Source organism: Vipera ursinii (assembly GCF_947247035.1).
Source record: "Vipera ursinii genome assembly, chromosome: 15".
In the NCBI taxonomy this organism is placed as follows: Eukaryota; Metazoa; Chordata; class Lepidosauria; order Squamata; family Viperidae; genus Vipera; species Vipera ursinii.
The window spans coordinates 3,218,639-3,237,156 of NC_139528.1; the positions used below are offsets into that span (position 1 = coordinate 3,218,639).

The 18,518-nt window shown below is 47.4% G+C and overlaps 1 protein-coding gene across 2 annotated transcripts; it reads right to left on the minus strand.

Moving 5' to 3' along the window:
- Positions 1–417: 417 nt before the first annotated feature.
- On the minus strand, positions 418–17,747 carry HNRNPUL2 (heterogeneous nuclear ribonucleoprotein U like 2). 2 transcript variants are annotated; one of them, XM_083374590.1, is made up of 14 exons: positions 17,130–17,736; positions 13,099–13,228; positions 12,063–12,136; positions 11,115–11,254; positions 10,390–10,480; positions 10,147–10,259; positions 9,527–9,790; positions 7,859–7,981; positions 7,042–7,173; positions 6,227–6,395; positions 5,912–6,112; positions 5,723–5,799; positions 4,187–4,297; positions 418–3,396 (listed from the first exon to the last, which is right to left on the minus strand). In XM_083374590.1, exons 1-14 carry the CDS (start codon positions 17,656–17,658, stop codon positions 3,328–3,330), a joined length of 2,223 nt encoding a protein of 740 aa, XP_083230716.1. In that variant the 5' UTR covers positions 17,659–17,736; the 3' UTR covers positions 418–3,327. The 2 variants fall into 2 exon arrangements, with proteins under 2 accessions (XP_083230716.1, XP_083230717.1); XM_083374591.1 differs by lacking the exon at positions 418–3,396 and having other exon boundaries at positions 4,211–4,513; positions 17,130–17,747.
- Positions 17,748–18,518: the final 771 nt, after the last annotated feature.

The following is an 18,518-nucleotide window of genomic DNA, read 5'->3' on the forward strand; positions in this document are numbered from 1 at the left end:
CCATGAGAAGATGGGTGATGGAGAAGCACCAGATGCAAATCCCGCCCTCAAAGGCGGTTCCCTCTTAACAACGAAACAGGAGGCAGAAGTTCTGAGGGTTACCTACATTCAACTTTATTGAAGAGGAAGGTTTTGGCTAAATCAGAATTAACTTCCAGTATGGTTTGGTCTTGGGAGATTGTGTTTAATTGGGGAGGAAGAAGAGGAGGAGCAGAAGGGCCCAAAAGCTTCAAAAACGGCGACACTGAAGAAGTTAGCAGTGCAACAGAAAAAGCTGGAGTCAAGCGAATGGCTAATTTATTCTAAAAATGGAGGTTTTTTCCAACCTACAGATGCCAGAATTGTTAAGAAAGGAAAAGTTACAGATGTAAACAACCACACGGTTACATGTTCAATGGCAATCCCCCCCCCCCGGTATTTTTTATTTTATTTTATTTTATTTTTACTGGCCGCTTAAAACGTTTCACCATTCGTAAAAACATTTTTTTTTTCTTTTTACTGCCTTCGGTTTCGCTTGAGCCTTTGTGTCTACAGCAACTAAGACATACAATCATGAAAAAACACTAACATTTTTTTTTAAAACAGGCTGAATTTTTTAAAGGGGTTTTTTTTAACCGTTTGACTTTTTTTTTTCTCTTTTTTGTTCGTTTTTTTTTTTTACAAAAATGTGCAGAAAAAGAAAAGACATCTACTAAAGTTGCTAAGAACTCTCTCTCTCTCTCTCGGTCTGTTTGTCTAAGGGTGCAGCATCTTCACTCATCCCCAGTCCAGAAAGTCAGAAATCCCTTTTTTTTTTAAAGGTCCCGTCTGAAAAAGACCCTTATTTAAAAAAACCCTCCCAAAAACCTGTTTCCTAGAAAGTACAGAAGCTAACTGGGCCCAGGCGCCTGTTCCCCCTTATCCTGTGATCCAACAGGTATAACCCAGGAACGCCTCACTGTGATCTCAGCAGCTGGCACTCTGCACGTGGGCAAGGAATGCCCACCCTCAGCTGATCAGAGCCCCTCCACAATTTCAAACGTATGCAAGCGGTCAGTTGCTGACGTTATCTTTTCCTCCCTGTCTCATTCTTGACAACTGCACTGTTCTTCTCCAGAAGAATAATTTCCCCCCCTCTCCCCGCCCGGTGGCCTTAAGTATTGAAAATACCAGTTAAATTTAGATATAAAAACAGTTTGTCACACAATCACACACACACACACACACACACACGTGCATGGAGATAGAATTCTGCCTTTCCTTCCCCTCGTCCGTATCAACTTCCTTTTTTTAAAAAAAATAAAAAATAAAAAATAAAAATTCCCCAGGCACCTCCCGAAAGCTGACAGGATTCTGAATCTGGCTGAAATGCAGAAATAATAAGCATTTTGTTTGTGTGTTGTTCTTGCTGTTGTTGTTTTTTTTTAAATGGGGATGGAAATAAAAAAAGCTGCTTGAAAAGACTGGGAAGAGATTTCGGGAGAATATATCTTTTTAAAAAATAAAAATAAAATAAAACAGCCAACTTTTTTTAAAAAAAAAAAAGGGAAAGGAAAAAGAACCCTAACCCCCATCCCCACCCACCCCCAAATTTAAAAAGTTTGAATTTCAAACACAGTGAATCACAAGGAACTAATCTTTTAATCCCTGTGGATGGGAATCAAGACATAATTAGCCAAGCTGGAGACAAGCAGAGCCAAGAAGCGAAGGGGTATTTACACAATGGGGAGGGGGCATCCAGAGGGCATCCAGTGACAGAAAGACTCTCAAAACTCTTTTGTTCTGTGAGAAGCCAAAAAAAGACGCCGTTAATTCATTAAAGGGAGAAAAAGGGAGAACAGGGGAGGAAGAAGAGGAAAAAGGAGGGAGGGATTACTAGCAGAAAGAGAACTAAGCTTTCAAATAAAACACCAAAATTCATTTGCCAAGCCAGAAAACAAGAGACATCCATCCTACCCCTCAACGCAGACCTTCTCCCCTTCCCCACGTTATGTACAGAGGCCGATCCGTTTATCAAAACCGTAACCGCCACAGGACGATGGGTTTCCCCTTTCCCACCCCCCAACTCCGCCCTTGATAAGTTTTATTTTTTATTTTATTTTAAAAAAAAGCAAAAACTTTCAATGCTCCACATTAAAGCTACTTGGAAGCTGGGAAAAAAATAAGAACAAACAACGCCCTGCTAGCACAGATTTTCCCTTATATACATGTCAGGTGCTAACAGCCAGAAGACCCGGCGGAAACCCTGAGAGATTTCGTTCCTTTCATTCTCCTTATCAAGGCAAAAAAAATTTAAAAAAAAAATACCCTCAAGAAAAAAATAAAAATAGGAGGAGAAAAGGAGGAGGACGACGTAGATTCTATACAGAGATGATCAAAAAGGATCCGGCTAATGTCTCAGGAGAGGAGAGGGGGGAAAAAAAAGAGACCCCCGGGCTTCAAAACAGGGGCAAGGGGCTGGCTTGGGGGCAGGTCAAGAGGGATTCGGGAGCCTGGCTTGAAATTTCGGAGGAGGGACAGGCAAGGGGAAGTTCTCCTCCAGCTTACACGGCACCCAACATCTAACGGGCCACCCGGCAATTCACGGTCTGAAAAAAAAGGCAGGCTGGATTTTGACAACGCGAGGAGGAGGAGGAGAAGGCCTAGCTTTTGCCCCGGGCGGGAGGTACCAAAGGCCAAAGGTTTCCTGATGCCCGTCTTGGGGAGAAAGAAAAACAAAAAATGACGCGTTGACGACGTGCCCTCCTCCCTGGGTTGAAAAGAGGAAGACGGAGGATGCTTAAGCCACCCCTTGCACCCCGTTCTTCCTTGCATCGCCCCCCCCCCGGGAGCCCTGCCCTCCTCTCCCCCCCCACAAGGACAAGCTGCCAGCCCAGTTGCTCCGCCGTGTCTATTTTTCCTATCCGATCACAGACAGCCTTAAGTGCTGCTCTTTTTCTTTCTTTTTTTTTTTCCCACGCGAACAATCGGGGATTACAAATGTCTAAACTAGGTTCGAAATGTGGTTTTTTTTTCTTTTTCTTTTTATAGAATAAGACAATATTTTTTTTTCCAACAAACTTTAAAAAAAAAAATTTACAATTTTTTTTCTGTTTCGTTTCGGTTTTAAACCTCCCCTGCCCACCCCTCTCCAACCCAGCCACCACTTTCCTCCACCCCCACCCCCAACTTTCCACAGCCCCGCCTCCCCCCCCCACACGTCCCCCCCACCCTGTTTCCATTGCTTGCTTCTGGAAAAGTGGGGGGGGGGAACGTCTCCCTCTTTCCCCACCCACCCACCCACCCACTTTTCTCCCTCTTGTCGAGCCTGGCTGCTTGGCTGAAGGGTGGAGGCGGCTAAATGGGGCTTCACCGGTACCCTTGGTATCCGTAGTAATTCCTGTAGTATCGGTCTCTGTCTTGATAGTAGTTCTGCCACTGGAAACAGAGCAGGGGATGAGTTAAAGCAGGGAGCTGGGAGAGGGTTTCCCCGAGTTAAGAGAACAACTGAAAAACAGCCAGTGAAACCAAGTAAATACAAATCTCCAAAACAGATTTAAGAGCTCGACTACTCGACTCCTATTGGTGGGTGCGGAGGACTGGAGATCACCAGGTCCTTCTACATGTAGTCCTCGACTGACAACCGTTCACTTAGGGACTGTTCAAAGTTACAACGGCACTGACAAAATGGACCTGAGACTGCTTTTTACACGGCCGTCAAAATCCAGACTTTTGGCAACTGACGCGTGTTTGGGACGGTCGCAGCGCCCCGGGGTCACGTGATCCCCTTTCGCGACCTCCTGACAAGCAAAGTCAACGGGGAAGGAAGCCAGATTCACTGAACGGCCGTGTTGCTGACTTAATATTTGCGGTGATACTCTTAACAACGGTGGCAAGAATGGTTGTAAAATAGGGCAAAAGCTCACTCAGAAACTGCCTCGCTTGGCGATGGAAATTTTGTGGTCGTAAGTCGAGGACTGCCTGTCGTCAGAACCTTATAGGAAGGGTAAGGGCACTTCCAGTTTTGGGCAAAACCATACCCGCAGGGAAGCACGGGTTCGCCCCACAACTGCAACATCTGCTTAAGGACTGCCACATCACAAAAAATCGTAAAATATGTCACCGTCGTAACTTACGACCATGATGGGCAGGCTTCACCATGACGTACGTCATACGTGAAGGATTACCAGTACTCTTTTCTCTGGAAGTATAATTGACAGCCTCTTACCTCTCGGTTGTAGTCCCTGTAGTAGTCTCGGTATCTGTTGTAATCATAATCACGTCCGTAGAAGCGGTTGTAATCCCTGCCCCTGTAGCTGTCGTAGAAGTTGCGATAACCCTGTGTGTTAACGATGTCGGTTAGAAGCATCGAGGCCCAAGGGCCATGGCTCAGAAGCTTCAACCTTAGACCGTGGCTTGCTCAAACCAGGGCCAGGCGTCGTCACCCTGAGTTTCAGGGTGGCGCAGTGGTTAGAAGGCAGTACTGCAGGCTCTCTGCCCACTGGTAGGAGTTCGATCCCGACCGGCTCAAGGTTGATTTCAGTCTTTCATCTTTCTGAGGTCGGTAAAATAAGGAGAGAGGTTGTTGGGGGCCAAGAGGCTGAGTCTGTAAACTGCTTAAACAGGGCTGTACAACAGTGTGAAGTGGTATATAAATCTAAGTGCTATCTTCCTCCCTCCCTCCCCTCCCAGTGGTTAGAATGCAGTATTGCAGGCTAACTCTGCCCATAGCCAGGGATTCGATCTTGACTGGCTCAAGGTTGACTCAGCCTTCCATCCTTCCGAGGTCGGTAAAATGAGGACCCACATTGTTGGGGGCAAGAGGCTGACTCTAAACCGCTCAGAGAAGGCTGTAAAGCACTATGAAGCGGTATATACGCCTAAGCGCTATTGCTATTTATTGCCGATTTAGCTGGCAAGGGCCACTGAGGGCTCCCAAAGATACAGAGCATCTTCCAAATTCACCAATGTTAAGAAACTTCCAAGAAGGTTAATAGCAAGCAAGACCATGAACTATCTCCATGGAATGAGTGTGTGTGTGTGTGTGTATATGTACTGACTCCCTTATCATTAAGCCCTTGCTCTGATGATGTAAACAGCTTACTGACGAAAGCTCAGCAATAAAGAAGAATTTTCTCTTATATCCCGGAGTTCATCATTTTTATTTTTACTAACTGCAAATGTCTACACCCAGGATTTGTTTTTAAATTTATTGTGTGTGTGTGTGTGTGTGTGTGTGTATATGTATGTCCGTGTGTATATATGAAGGCCAGCCAGATTAGCTGTTATCAGCGAGATGGGTGGCATAAAAAATAAATAATAATAACTATAGCGTTAAGAGCCTTGGAGGTACAGCTCCAAAACAACTGGAGCGCCACTCGAATACCACGGGCACTGACTAATTCAACACCAGTCTGACTAGGCGCAATGTATCTCCTGCGACGTGGCAACAGGATAGTAGAGGAAGAATTGGAGAAGATAATAAAATACAAAGATTTGCGAAGAGAAAAATAGAACACCTGCAGCGAAAGAAAGCAAAGGTAGGGCCAATTGTGACAGGCGCCCTGGGTGGGATTCAAACAGGAGCACTGTCGGCATTGACGAAGTCGGTCAATTGCAAAAGGCAGCTTGACTCTGGAAAAGCTGACATCCTGCCACAAGACCTTTAGGACCATCAAACACCCATAGAGGGAGATAAAAAAGGCCAGATCCAACCTGAACGTCTAAGCTGTGTGACGACCCACAAAATTAAAGATATACTCACGCCTCTGTTTCCAGGTTGCCCCCAGTACTGCTGCTGCCCATAGGCCCGATTGTTGTAACCCCGGCGCTGGCCTCCGACTGGGAAAAACAGGAGAGAAAAGCGAGTTAGACCAGAGTTTTCGGCTTGGCGAAATCGATCTGGATTTTCTGATGTGCCCGCAAAGCCTGCCTGGCCCGCCTCCAGCCTCACCGTATCCCTGGCCGCGGTTGCGATTCTGGCGGTTGCGTTTGTTCCGGTTGTTGCGGCGGTTCGTCCGTTTCTCGGAGGGTGGGAGGAGCTTCCGAGCCTCTTCCTTGTATTTAGTGACCAGAGGCTGGCCTTCCTCTTTCGCCAACTCTTCAAAGAGGACTTCGTCGACGTAGTCGCACTTGTCCGGAAGGGAGAAGTTGGCTGGGGTGAAGGGATGCAGAAGGCCAAAGAGATGAGAAGGCCCCAGCCTCAATTTCCCCTAAATGAGTGCCCCTACCCCCCCACCCCAAATCCAGGCTTTGGAATGGAGCGTACCTTTCATTTCCAGCATGACCGATTCTGGCACGTTCTCCCCTTCGGCTTTCTCCCTCTGCTGCAGCCTGTCTGCCCAAGCTTCCTCGCTGGGCACTAGCACCACCACTTTGCGAAGGAAGCCCTTGAAAGGCAGCAGTTTCCTCCGTTGGCCGGAATTGTAGACGTTGCACTGCGGGGGGGGGGGAGAAAGGGAGCTTCAGAAAGGCCGAGGTGGAATCCCAGAGAACGCAACCGTGTCATCTGGATTGCACCCCGAAGCCTTCCAGAGGTGCCGAAGCAGAGCTCCCGTTTAGGAGACCTGGTGGCGCAGTGGTTAAAGTGCAGTCTTGCAGGCCCACACTGCCCACAGCCAGGAGTTCGGTTCTCACCGGCTCAAGGTTCACTCAAGTCTTTCATCCTTCCGAGGGCGGTAAAATGAGGACCCAGATTGTTGGGGGCAACAGGCTGACTCTGTAAACTGCTTAGAGAGGGCTGTAAAACGCTATGAAGCAGTATGTAAGTCTAAGTGCTATTGCTATCTATTTACCTATTTTCCTTCCTTCCTTCCTTCCTTCCTTCCTTCCTTCCTTCCTTCCTTCCTTCCTTCCTTCCTTCCCAGTGCTTAGAATGCAATATTGCAAGCCAACACTGCCCACAGCCAGGAGTTCAATCCTCACCGGCTCAAGGTTGACTCAGTCTTTCATCCTTCCAAGGTCGGCAAAATGAGGACCCACATTGTTGGGGGCAAATACGCTTTCTGTCACATTTGTTCTCTTCCTGGGACTAATCCATCTGAGGTCTGTGGGGTTGTTTTTTTTAAAAAAAAGTATAAATACCTGATCGAGAATAAAATTCCTCCGTGTGCGGGGTGCGATCTGGACCAGCTTGCTCACGCAACGGGCAGCTTGCTGAAGCAGCGAATCGCGAGCTTCGATAGGCAGTGGGTCTTCAACCGCTGGGCCTTTTGTCTGTGGAGGAAAGAAATTGGGGGGAGGGGAGGGGAGAAGATTGGAAAGATTAAAAAGGAGGGAGGAACTCCCAACATTTGGGAAAAGGTGAGGGAGGGGTCAATCAAGGGCAGTTCCTACCCAAAGGTTTTGTAAGCTATATATCACTGGACTGGATTGGTTTTTAATCTGATGAAAACAAGAGTTTTGAGGCCCACGGGACACCTCCTGTCATTCTCAAAGAAGGAGGCAGAGTTACCTCTTGAGTAATTTCCTTTATTGTTCTCCACCTAGATACAGGCGGTCCTTGACTTACAACCTTTCAGTTAGTGACTATTCAAAGTTACAAGGCACTGAAAGAAGTCACTTATGATCATTTCTCACATAGCTGGACGCTCGACAACTAGCAAGTGTTTTTATGACGGTTAAAGTGTCCCGGGGATCCTGTGATTCCCCTTTTGAGCCCTTCTGACAAGCAAAGTCAACGGGGAGGCTGGATTCACTTCATAATAAACGCCTGGCTAACTTAACAACTGCAGTGATTCCCTTAAGAGCTGTGGCAAAACAAAAACAAAAACAAAAAAAACAAAAAAGGTTGTAAAATGGGGCAAAACTCAGTTAACAACTGTCTTGTGCAGTTATGGCCTCAATTGTGGTCGTACGTTCTTACAGCTGTTAGGGACACCCCCTTTTTTTTTCTTTTTACCTTCATTTGGTACAGGATGTTGTCGGTCCCCAAGATGTTGAAACGCTTATCTTGATTCTCCTGGGTGTGCTTCTGGGCCCAAAACGTTTTCCCACATCCTGGCAGCCCGACCATCAGCAAAACCTGGTTCAGGGACACGAGAGAGTGAGTGAGCGAGCAAGCAAGGCCATCCAATCAAGGCCTGTGTAGGAAAGGAGTTGCCGAAATGCTATTAAGATTATAGGGGTGCCTTGAAATACTCCTCTGTGCCAAAGTTCAGCTTGGCTGATACAGCCTTGACCAGGAAAAAGAGAAAAGAGAAACTTCAAGATGCGGTAGCCAAAAAATATGGCTAGGTTTTTAACCAGTCCATTAGGAGAGAGATGCACTCAAGAAGAGCTTTGAACCACTGAAAAAGCTGTGGGTCCTGCATGACAATTAGAAACAACAGCAATCGCCTATCACGAGGTATCCCAAGGACTAGTGACATGACTGGCTTTAAAAAACGTCTGCAGGGATTCCAATGATAAAGCGATCAATGGCTGCTAGTCAAAATGACTCTTTTCCACAGAAGCAGTGAGTGGAAGTCTCAATTGTTCTGGGGTGCTTCTATGGTCTTCCCAGGGGCACTGAGGACTAGTCACCATGGGAATCAAAGGTCTAAAAAGACCAGGGCCGGTTAGTTTAGAGAATCAGAGCGACGTAGAACTGTGGAGTTTTTGGGTGTGCTCTGAGCTTGGTTGTTTTCTTACAGAAGTTTCATGACCAAACTAGGTAACATCCATCACCCCCAACAAGGCAAGCCACCTGTACATAAATAAAGAGTAAACCACATTCCCCTCTTAGCACTTGATCATGCTACCCAGTTGGGTCATGATCTATTTGCAACAAAACCACCAAGCTTGGAGAGCACCAGAGACCCCGACAGTTCAACCCTGAGCTACTAATATGCTCTTCTATTGGTACAATCTTAAACTTCCAAATGTATTTTTAATGGTCTCCTTTGAATGGTACAGAGAACAAACCTACTCTTCCAGCCCTGATGATGTTACCTAGTTGGGTCATGAAACGTCTGCAAGGAAACCACCAAGCTCGGAGAGCACCAAGGGCCCCACAGTTAACTCTGAGCTACAAATATCGGTAGTCTTAGAAATTGTAAGAGACAAAAAAAAAAAAAAAACCAACCACCTCACACATAGTTCCTGGAGCTTGAGTTTTAAGACAAACCTCTCCCTTTTGGGAAACCATTCCTTGCCACTGGTCAAAACAGAGGGCACAGGGCAATGCTCACACCTACACAAAGGGGGGAGGATGCCCAAGGGCAGGGATCTTCACCCTTGGCAACTTTTAAGATTGGCAGACTTCAAATCACAGAATTCCTCAGCTAAGGCTGAGGGATTTTAATTCTGGGAGCTGAAGTCCACAAATCTTAAAAGTTGCCAGGTTTGGAGACCCCTGCCCAAGGAGAAAAAAATAATTCCAATTAGACTAAAGTGAGCAGCCCGGAGCTGTATTGTCTTCCTTAATTATTACTTCACTTAAAGGGCTACAGATTTCTTACCCAGCGATAAAATACGCCAGAGGATGCTAGGGATCGGATTTAAAGACAGCTTTTTTACAGCTGCAGCTAACAGGCTGTTATGGGGAGGTTTAAAAAAAAAGGGAGCGAAACAAAAAAGACTTAGCTACCTCACATTTTGCAGGCGCTTTGGGCGGTGGCGGGGTACGCACACGCTCCTCAACAGGGATGGCGTGAATGAACAGGTAGCCCTCGGGAACTGGGAAAAATGGCTCTTCTTTCTGGCCAAAGTTCATCTCCACGGCGCAGTTCTTGCACAGGACATGGGGCAGGAGGGCCCTGTCGCCCAGCAATTCTTTGCTGATTCGGAAGGCCACGCCCAGGTCCTCTCCGTTCTTGGAGAAGGACAGCTCCACCTCTTCGCTTTCGAAGTTCTGCAAGGCAGGAGACGGAAGGTGTGTGTATTGGGGTGGGGGTGTGGTGTGTGTTACCAGCCCTGCGAGTATTTGGGCCCTGCGAGCTGTGTTTCAGGGCTCCTCGCCATTTAAGCAGCAAGCGGTGATGCTTTGCTGAACGGTCAGCAAACCAGACGGATGGGGCCCTTCTAAGGAGATTAGAGCAAAGGCTGAAGATGGCACTTAAAGAACATGTGGCGGTCTTCTGAATGGGACCCGATCAAGGAACAAAGCGAGTTCACTTGTGTAGCACCTGGTTCCTGCACAAAAGCAGGGTTTTCTCCAAAGACACCCCCACCCCCACCGCCATCAAGCCTTCTCTCAACGGCACTTACGGCAAAGCAACCGATCACGTCATTCTCCCCAAAGCTCTGGCCAAATTCTTCAAACTGCCCATTTTCAGCCTTCAGCCCTCGTCCATCGTAGCCGTAAGAAAACTCATCCTCACCTAGAAGGCAGCAGCGCTTAACTCAGGAGGGGCTGGGGACATCCCCTGGCTGCGCCCCCCCCTCCCTCGCCACCACCCAAGGCAAGATTCGCTGAGCCGTCCCGAAAGGCTACCTAGAAGGGCGACTCACCTAACTGGGAACGGGAGAGGTCGACAGACCAGCCCACGCGAAGCAGCTGGGTCTCTGTGCAGCCTTCCTTGAGTTGCAGGTTTTGTGCCACCTACGAAGAGCACACCACCAGATGAGAAACGGGCGGGGGGAGGGGGGGAGTGCGAATCTTAGCGGTTTAAGCAACTGGACTTCCAAGTCAATTTATTCAGAATGCAGAGAGTCGACTTGCAAACCAAGTTCAAAGTGACAGTGGCAATGAAACCAGTGACATACAAGCGGACGTCACGCTTATGACTGTTGCAGCGTTGCAACAGGTTGCTGCAGGGTGCCAGGATCGCCCATTTGCAATCTTCCCAGCCGGCGTCCCACAAGCAAAGTCAATGGGAGAAGGCGGATTTGCTGAATGACCGCCTGATTCACTTAACGACTACATTGATTTGCTTAACAGCTGCCAAATTGTAAAACCAGATGCAACTTGCCTAACAATCGCCTCACTTAGTAACGGAAATCCTGGTCCGAGGACGACCTGTATGAAACATGCTGCTTTGTGCCCATTGTCTAAATCTTTTAAGTAATTCTAAATCTACAATTTTTCCCCTACCAATTTTCAGCCCTTTTGCCCAGTGAAGACGGGCCCAGTTAGAACCCAGCCCCGCAAATTCAATACAGTGCAACCCCTCAATTGGCCCCAACCCCACTTTTGCTGACCCAAAGTGCCTAACGTGGACTGCCAGCCTCCTCACCTTCGCCTCGAAGCAGACTTTGCCTCCTTTCACCCCATGTGTGCTTCTTGCCCCAGACCAGAGATTGGGGAACTTCTCAGAAAACAGAGGCTGGCCTCCGTAGCGGTCCTTGGTGGCTTTGAAGTGAAGATCGCATGTGTCTGTGTGAGAAAGAGAAGTGAGGCACAGTTAAAACCGGAGTTTGCCAACTCCTTAACAAACAAAAATAAAGACTTTTGAGGCCTGCGATTTGTTTTACTGCATCGTTTTCCCTGTTGAACCAGAAGCGGGAGATTAAATGTGGGGAAAAAGCTAACAGCCTGTACAGCAGGAACGAATTCCAGTGAATTCACAGAATTGTTCTTTAATAAAGAACAAGGCTGCAGGCTCCCCTTATGAGCCTGGACTACTGAAGTGAGGAGGACTTGGTTACAACTTAGATTTTTATTTTTATTTATTTTTATTTTAATTCCATTTATATCCCGCCCTTCTCCGAAGACTCAGGGCGGCTTACAAGCTTAGCAGTAGCCTTCATTCTATGTACATGCCTGCTTATTAGGGCTTTCACACACACCCCCAAGTGGCATTATTACAAAGTCAGCTTAGTTGCCCCCAACAATCTGGGTCCTCTTTTTACCTACCTCGGAAGGATGGAAGGCTGAGTCAACCTTGAGCCTGGTGGGATGCAAACCTACACTAATTGCAGGCAGCTGGTGTTACTTAAGGAGGAATTAGCCCACTGCGCCACCAAGGCTCTTGGTGTTAAGTGTTAAGATTAAGTGTTTTGCCTCGAAAGGACCATTAAAATAAAACCACAGAAGCATTCAGATTTCAATTATCTCCTTCAGGCAACTGGGGCTGCCTTGATCAGCACTGAGATTCACCTGGTGCTCTGCAGTTATACATATCTCATCTCGCGGTTATGTTCACCTATGGCACTAGAGAGATGCGCGCAGGATCGATACGTACATGTGTCCAGCATCACGAGAGTCTCGTCATCCTCTGCCCTAGGCTCCTCTTCTGGAGGGGGTGGAGACTTAGATCTGTGTTGAAAAGGACAACCAAGAAAACCATCTTTAAAATTCGCCTTCCTAAAAAAGTAAAAGAAAGCAACATCTGCTCTCCCCAATTGTGGCCTCTATTCCTTCGGGGTACAGGTAGTCCTCGACGTACGACCGCAGTCGAGCCCAAAATTCCTGTTGCTAAGCGAGACATTTGTTAAGGGGGTGCTGCCCTGTTTTACGACCTTACTTGCCCGGGTTGTTAAGGGAATCACTGCAGTTGTGAAGGGAACCTGGATTCCCCCTTGACTTGGCTTGTCAGAAGGTTTTGCAAAGGGTGTTTACGTGTCTCTGGGACACTGCAACCGTCATAAATACGAGTCAGTTGTCAAGTGTCTGAATTGTGATCATGTGGCCATGGGGATGGTCGCAAGTCCCTTTTTCCAGTGCCGTTATAACTTCAAACGGTCACTAAATGAATTGTTTTTAGTTGAGGACTACCTGTTCCCCCTAGACCAGGGGTGGGCAACCTGGGCTCTTTTATGACTCGTGGACTTCAACTCCCAGAATTCCTGAGCCAGCCAGGCTGAGGGGAAAGGGAGAAGTTTCCAAGCTGAGCCATGCTGGCTGAGGAATTCTGGGAGTTGAAGTTCACGAGTTATAAAAGAGCCAAGGTTGCCTACCCCTGCCTTAAGACATCGATAAAGAAGTTGCCCAAGCAGCTTCCATGACTAAAGTCAACTTGAACCTGGGTCTGCCTGGTCCCACTCCAACATCCTAATCACTATGACGCCGTGCATTCTGTGTTCCACCGAAAGGTGAGGGCCAGCCAGCCGCTGACTGCCTGGTACCTCAGTCATTATCAACGGCTGCAAACCTTTGATCACATTTCATTATTTGCTTCTAAGCCGCAGAAACCCGCCTTCCAAATTCCCTATCCCACTTCTGTTTCCCTCCTCCGGCATGGCAGGTTAAATTCCCAGCCCAAAGGGTGCACGGCTCACCGGCTGTTATAAGCCTCTTCTCGAAACTCAAAATAAGCACGACCGTGCTCTTCCTTCTCATCCCTCTGTCTTTTGAGGCCGTGGCGTTCACCGTCCGGCCCGGCCTGCTTTGCCTTCTCATCTTCATTTGCTGGGAAGAGGCAGGAAAAAAAAAACAAAAAACAAGCAGGCAGATTTTGTTTAAAAAGAAAGAAAAAAAAAGAAAAACATACAGGAAAGCACATAAGCCCTTTTGACCATTTCAGACATAGAATATTACCCTAGCCTGGTGCTTAGACTCTTGACTAGCCCAAATCTCTTGTGCCCAGAAAATAAATAATCATGAACAAGCTTCTCATCATATCCGTCTACTTTAGGTATCTATCACTCAATGCAACTGCATGAAATCAAAATGGCATGTTTTATTTTCCACTCTGGAGTTCTGTCTTTCCATAATGGTCTCAGAGGGAAGTCCTTTTTAGCAAATGAATGATTGATATGTACATTATCCCTTATTCATACTTTCTGGAAAAGCCTCCCCCATTTTAAAGACTAATGTGGATGCTTATACATTACAAAAGCTTTCTGAATGCAGAAAATCAATCTTGCAGTAGATTAAAATCCAACCTCATCCCATATGTACAATCTGAACTTCCAACAGGCCTGTGTAGTCAGCGATGCAATTCATTATGTCATTAGTATGCCCCCTGCAGATAACTGTGAAATTTTATTTCAAGTTCTACACTTAATCAAGCCCTCACTGGGCCTGGGGAACCGACGGTTTTGCAAACTAAAGGAGAGCAGTTTGCTAGAAAAAAACTGATTAAATATTATATCTGGGACTTGCTATTTGCTAAATCAAGCACAAGAAGCACTTCAAATTTCTTGAAAAGACACAGCGAGTATATCAGATTTGTAGTGAAAACTGAATAAATCTCACATGGTTAGAGTGTGACAATTAAAATAGGCATTGCATACCAAGACCAAATCTTACTGCCATATTTAAATGTTTATATTGCTCATATGATCGTCACCTCAAAGGAAAAGGGAATAATAATACAGGAGAGGGCTGCTGGGAATATAAAGAAAATGTTCTGGGCTACAAAAGATTAAAACCTCAAAACATAAATTTCTTGCAGCTAGCAAAGAAGAATAGAGCAACTGTTCAGGCAGCCATGCCCTCCTATCTACTAAGCACACAAATTGAAATAGTAAGAATTATTCTATAATTATAATTATTTATACAGTATCATCCACAACATTCTTCAACTTATGCTGTGGATGGTACTCAACTTTATTTCAAACACATTAGAGTCTTAAACTACTTTAGTGTTATTAATACCTATAATGTTTATGCATGATTTCTGTGGATATTTAATTATTTACATGGAGTTTTTGTTTTAACTTTATTGTACTCCCTCCAGTCTGCCAGCAATGAGGACAATTATAGATTTTACTAATACACCTCAAATTCAGATAGATAAGTTTTAACCCACCCCATTACCTTATTTAAGGTGTGATACTATGCCCCCTTTTAATCTAGATGAGAAAGCAAGCTAAAAGGAATTTATTTAGAGACTGAGAATCCCTAACAATGGGAGAGGACACAAAGTTGGGAATGGGGACCACACTTTGTGACAAAACAAAATCAGATCCAGTCTGTGTTTCACAACATATTTTACACAAATCACTGCCATGCATATCCTACCAAAGCAATTTTACAGTATATTGCTGTAAAATAGAGCAGAATTTTGTTCTAAGGAGCCCAATCTAAGATTCAGCACAAAGAGGGGGGGGAACAGAAAACTATACTGTAGACTATTGTGCTAAAACAGCTTTTAAGGGATGCCCCACCCTGCAAAAAAATCAGAGGCTGCCACAGCATTAATGCATTTGTAGAGGAAGACTTCCGCAGAGCAAATGTCCCTATTTTCACTATTTCTATTTACTAAACAGTAGTTGGCAAAATCAGCCATTTTTTTTCCTAGTCACCAACTAGAATCTTCAATTTCAGTTGGCTCACCATAACTGTGATGATCTTTTGGCAAACTAGAGGCAGGGGTCATTTGGGGTCACTATTTTGCTGTGCAGATGCTGCAACGGTGGCCCTAAGTGTGAGGATCCACCCTAAGCCATTTTTTTCAAACGGTCACTAAACAAACGGCTGTACCTTGAGGACTATTTGTCCCTCTTTCTCAGCCAGACCACATCTCTCCGGGTTGTAGTGGTGAGGAAACAGAAGGAATTAGTCTTACCTATGTTTGCTGCCTTGAGTTACTTACAAAGTGACAAAGGCAGAAGAAAAAGCAAGCAAGCAAATTGATGCCCAATTCTCTGCCTGCTCACTGCGGAAAGCCAAATAGCAAATAAATAAATATACAGACAGGTAAATAAATAAACAAAACGGTAGCCCAATTCTCTGCCTGCTCGCTGCAAGAAACCGAAAATCAATTAAACAAACCAACAAACAGATAAATAAAAATGGGAGCCCAATTCTTTGCCTGCTTACTGCCAGAAAGCATCCTCTAGGATTGCCAAGGCCCCCCTAAGAGCCCCCCCACGTCATTACCATATTTCGAATGAAACAAGCCCCGCTCATTGCAAAAAGGGGGGGGGGAGCTGCCATCTCCCATCCGGCTAGCCAACTGCCATGCAACACAATCTCTTAGATGTTTCAAGGTGGTGGGGGAACATACATACGCCTCCTGCCTTCCACCGCTCTCGCGAGGAGCCCACCCACAACAGCGACCCTCCCCAAGCCTCCACAGCAGCCAGGAGGGAGAAGATAGTGAGGCACCAACAGGTTGTACCTAGTATTATTATAGAATCCATAAAGATCAAAAAAAGGGATGGGGATGAGGGGTCCTGGGGAAAGGTTGGGGACAATGGGCGCTGCAGTACTGGGGAGGATGGATAAAAGGGGTACCTGGTGGTGGTGGTGGTGGAAAGCCGGTCTCTCTCTAATTAGGGTCTCTCTCTAATTAGAACACTTGATATATCAACCCAGAGAGTGTGGCTGTAGCATTCTTTAGGCCTTTTGTTTTATTTCTCCATTTTATTGGCATTATTATTATTATTATCATTATTATGGTTCATTGTACAATCAGCCAGATGTTCAAACTGAATTTGGCATTTTTTTTCCGCCTCTCTTTCCCAAGGATCTGAGACAGACAGATGTGGATGTCTGATGGCGTTACAAACACGATAATAGGATGTCAGCTTTATTTATTCTAATTTATTTATTATGATCCGACACCTGTTCAGCCTGGATTCTTCTTCATCATCACCATACGATTATTACTAATCTTCAATTCGATTCCCAGTCTGGGACTGTTAAAAATTTTAACTGTTCAGGTCTTAACCAAGGACCCAAGAAATGTTAAGGTAGCGTCTGCGTATATAGGCACGTATAATATATGGGCATTGTTGTTAAAATTCACAATCTGGGACAGGTAAAAACTTAACAGTTCAGGTCTTAACCTAAGAAGCTGTCTTGAGTATATCGGCAGTTCCGAGTAAGGTAGTGTGTTTTTTTTTTGTTTTGCAAAGTCAGAATATTCAGGTCTAGTTAGTTCAAAATTGCTATGTATTTGCATCATCATCATCATCATTATTATTTATTATTATTATTATTTAATGTGTTGCTTTCCAAGTACCCTCAGTGCTTCTGAACCAATTCCTGGCGTCTCTAACAATATTTATTTATATATTTATTTATTTATTTATTTATTTTATTTGATTTGTATCCCGCCCTTCTCCCTAAGGACTCAGGGAGGTGAACAGTGACATAAATAATAGAATGTACAAATACAGATATTGAAAACAATAACCCCACCCGGCCCAATAAAGCATCCAATTCCATTCCCTTCCTTTCCCCCCCCGCCCCTCCCCCCACCCCAGTAGGATCGGGGGGAAAGGCGGCCTCGGGGGGGGGGGGAAGCCCGGAGGGGGGAGGGGGGGCTGTGTGGGAAGAAGAAAAGAAAGAGGGAGGGAGGGAGACCGATCCACCACCACCACCCCCCACACACACACACCGCTAACGCCGCCTTTACCTTCCTGGTCGCCGCCCTGCTCGGCCTCGCCACCCGCCGAGGCCGAGGCCTCCTCGCCGGTCCCCGCGGCCGGCTGAGCGCCGTTGACCCCGCCGGGCTGCTGCGCGCGGCCTTCGCCGGGCTGGCTTTGGGCCTGCTCGCCGCCGGCCGTGGCCTCGGGCTGCGGGGGTTGCTGCTGCTGCTGGCCTGGCGGGGGCTCCTCCTCGTCGGCCAGCAGCGCCTCCTCGTCCTCCTCCTCCTCCCCCTCCGCGTCTTCTTCTTCCTCCTCCTCCTCTTCCTCCTCCTCCTCCTCCTCCTCCTCGTCGTCGTCGTCCCCCTCGACGCCCAGGCGGGCCCGGGTGAGGCTTTGCCCGCCGCCGCCGGCCGCTCCCGCCTCGGCGCCGGCCTCCTCAGGCCCGGCGGCTAACATCTCGGCGTCGAGGGCCTCCTGGAGCCGCTGGACCAGGTCGAGTTTGAGGCCGCGCGAATCCAGGCCCCGCCGCCCGAGCTCGGCCCGCAGCTCCGTCACCTTCAGCCGCTTCACGTCCATGGCGCGCGCGCTCCGCGGATGAGGGAGGGAGGGAGGCAGGGGGGAGGGGGGCGCGCTCCGACGCCAAGGCGCCTGCGCGGGCAGCCCCGCGCGCCAAGGCCGCGCCGCCCGGCGGCTACACCCTTGCGGAGCGGGAAGAAGGGCCCTTTGGGGCTGGCGCGCCTGCGCGCTCGGCCTGCCCGCCTTTGGCGCGCGCGGGAAGGCGAGGCGGCTGCGCAAGCGCGGAGGGGGCGCGAGGGGGGGGGGAAACGAAGCGAAGAGCGAGTGAGGGAATATGAGAGAGAGAGAGAGAGAGAGAACAGGAAAGGCCCGCCAAAGGGAAAAGGGCCGCGCACGCGCGCCTGGGCCTACTCCGCGCATGCGCGGGGAAGCCCCGCTTTTATTTATTTATTTATTGAAAGCGTTTCGTTTCCTTCGACATCGATCAAACGGAAGGAAGCCGCTTCTTCTTCTTTCCCCACCCCCTGTCTCCTAATATAATAAATAAGGAGAACGTTCTCCTTGAGAGGCAACCGCAGCGGGAGTAGTCTTTGCCTTCTTGCTGTTGTTTTATTTTATTTTTGTTTGTTGTTTTTTTTTTTTGAAAGGAGAGGTTTGCCTCGCTTTTTTTTTTTTTAAATAGCTGTTACGCATGCGCGCGCGGGCTTTGAAGAGCGGGCGGCCGGGCGGGCGCGCGCACGCGGGCCCTGCGTCGTGTCGATTTGAGCGGGCGTAAGGCGACTGGCCGATTTTTCTGATTGGCTGGCGCTCCACCAATCCGAGGCAAAAGAGAAGATGTTGCTCCTGGCTTGACAAAATGGAGGGGGGGGAAACGTCCAGCTAGATTTTGCATCCATTGAATGAAACTGGTTTTTTTTTTT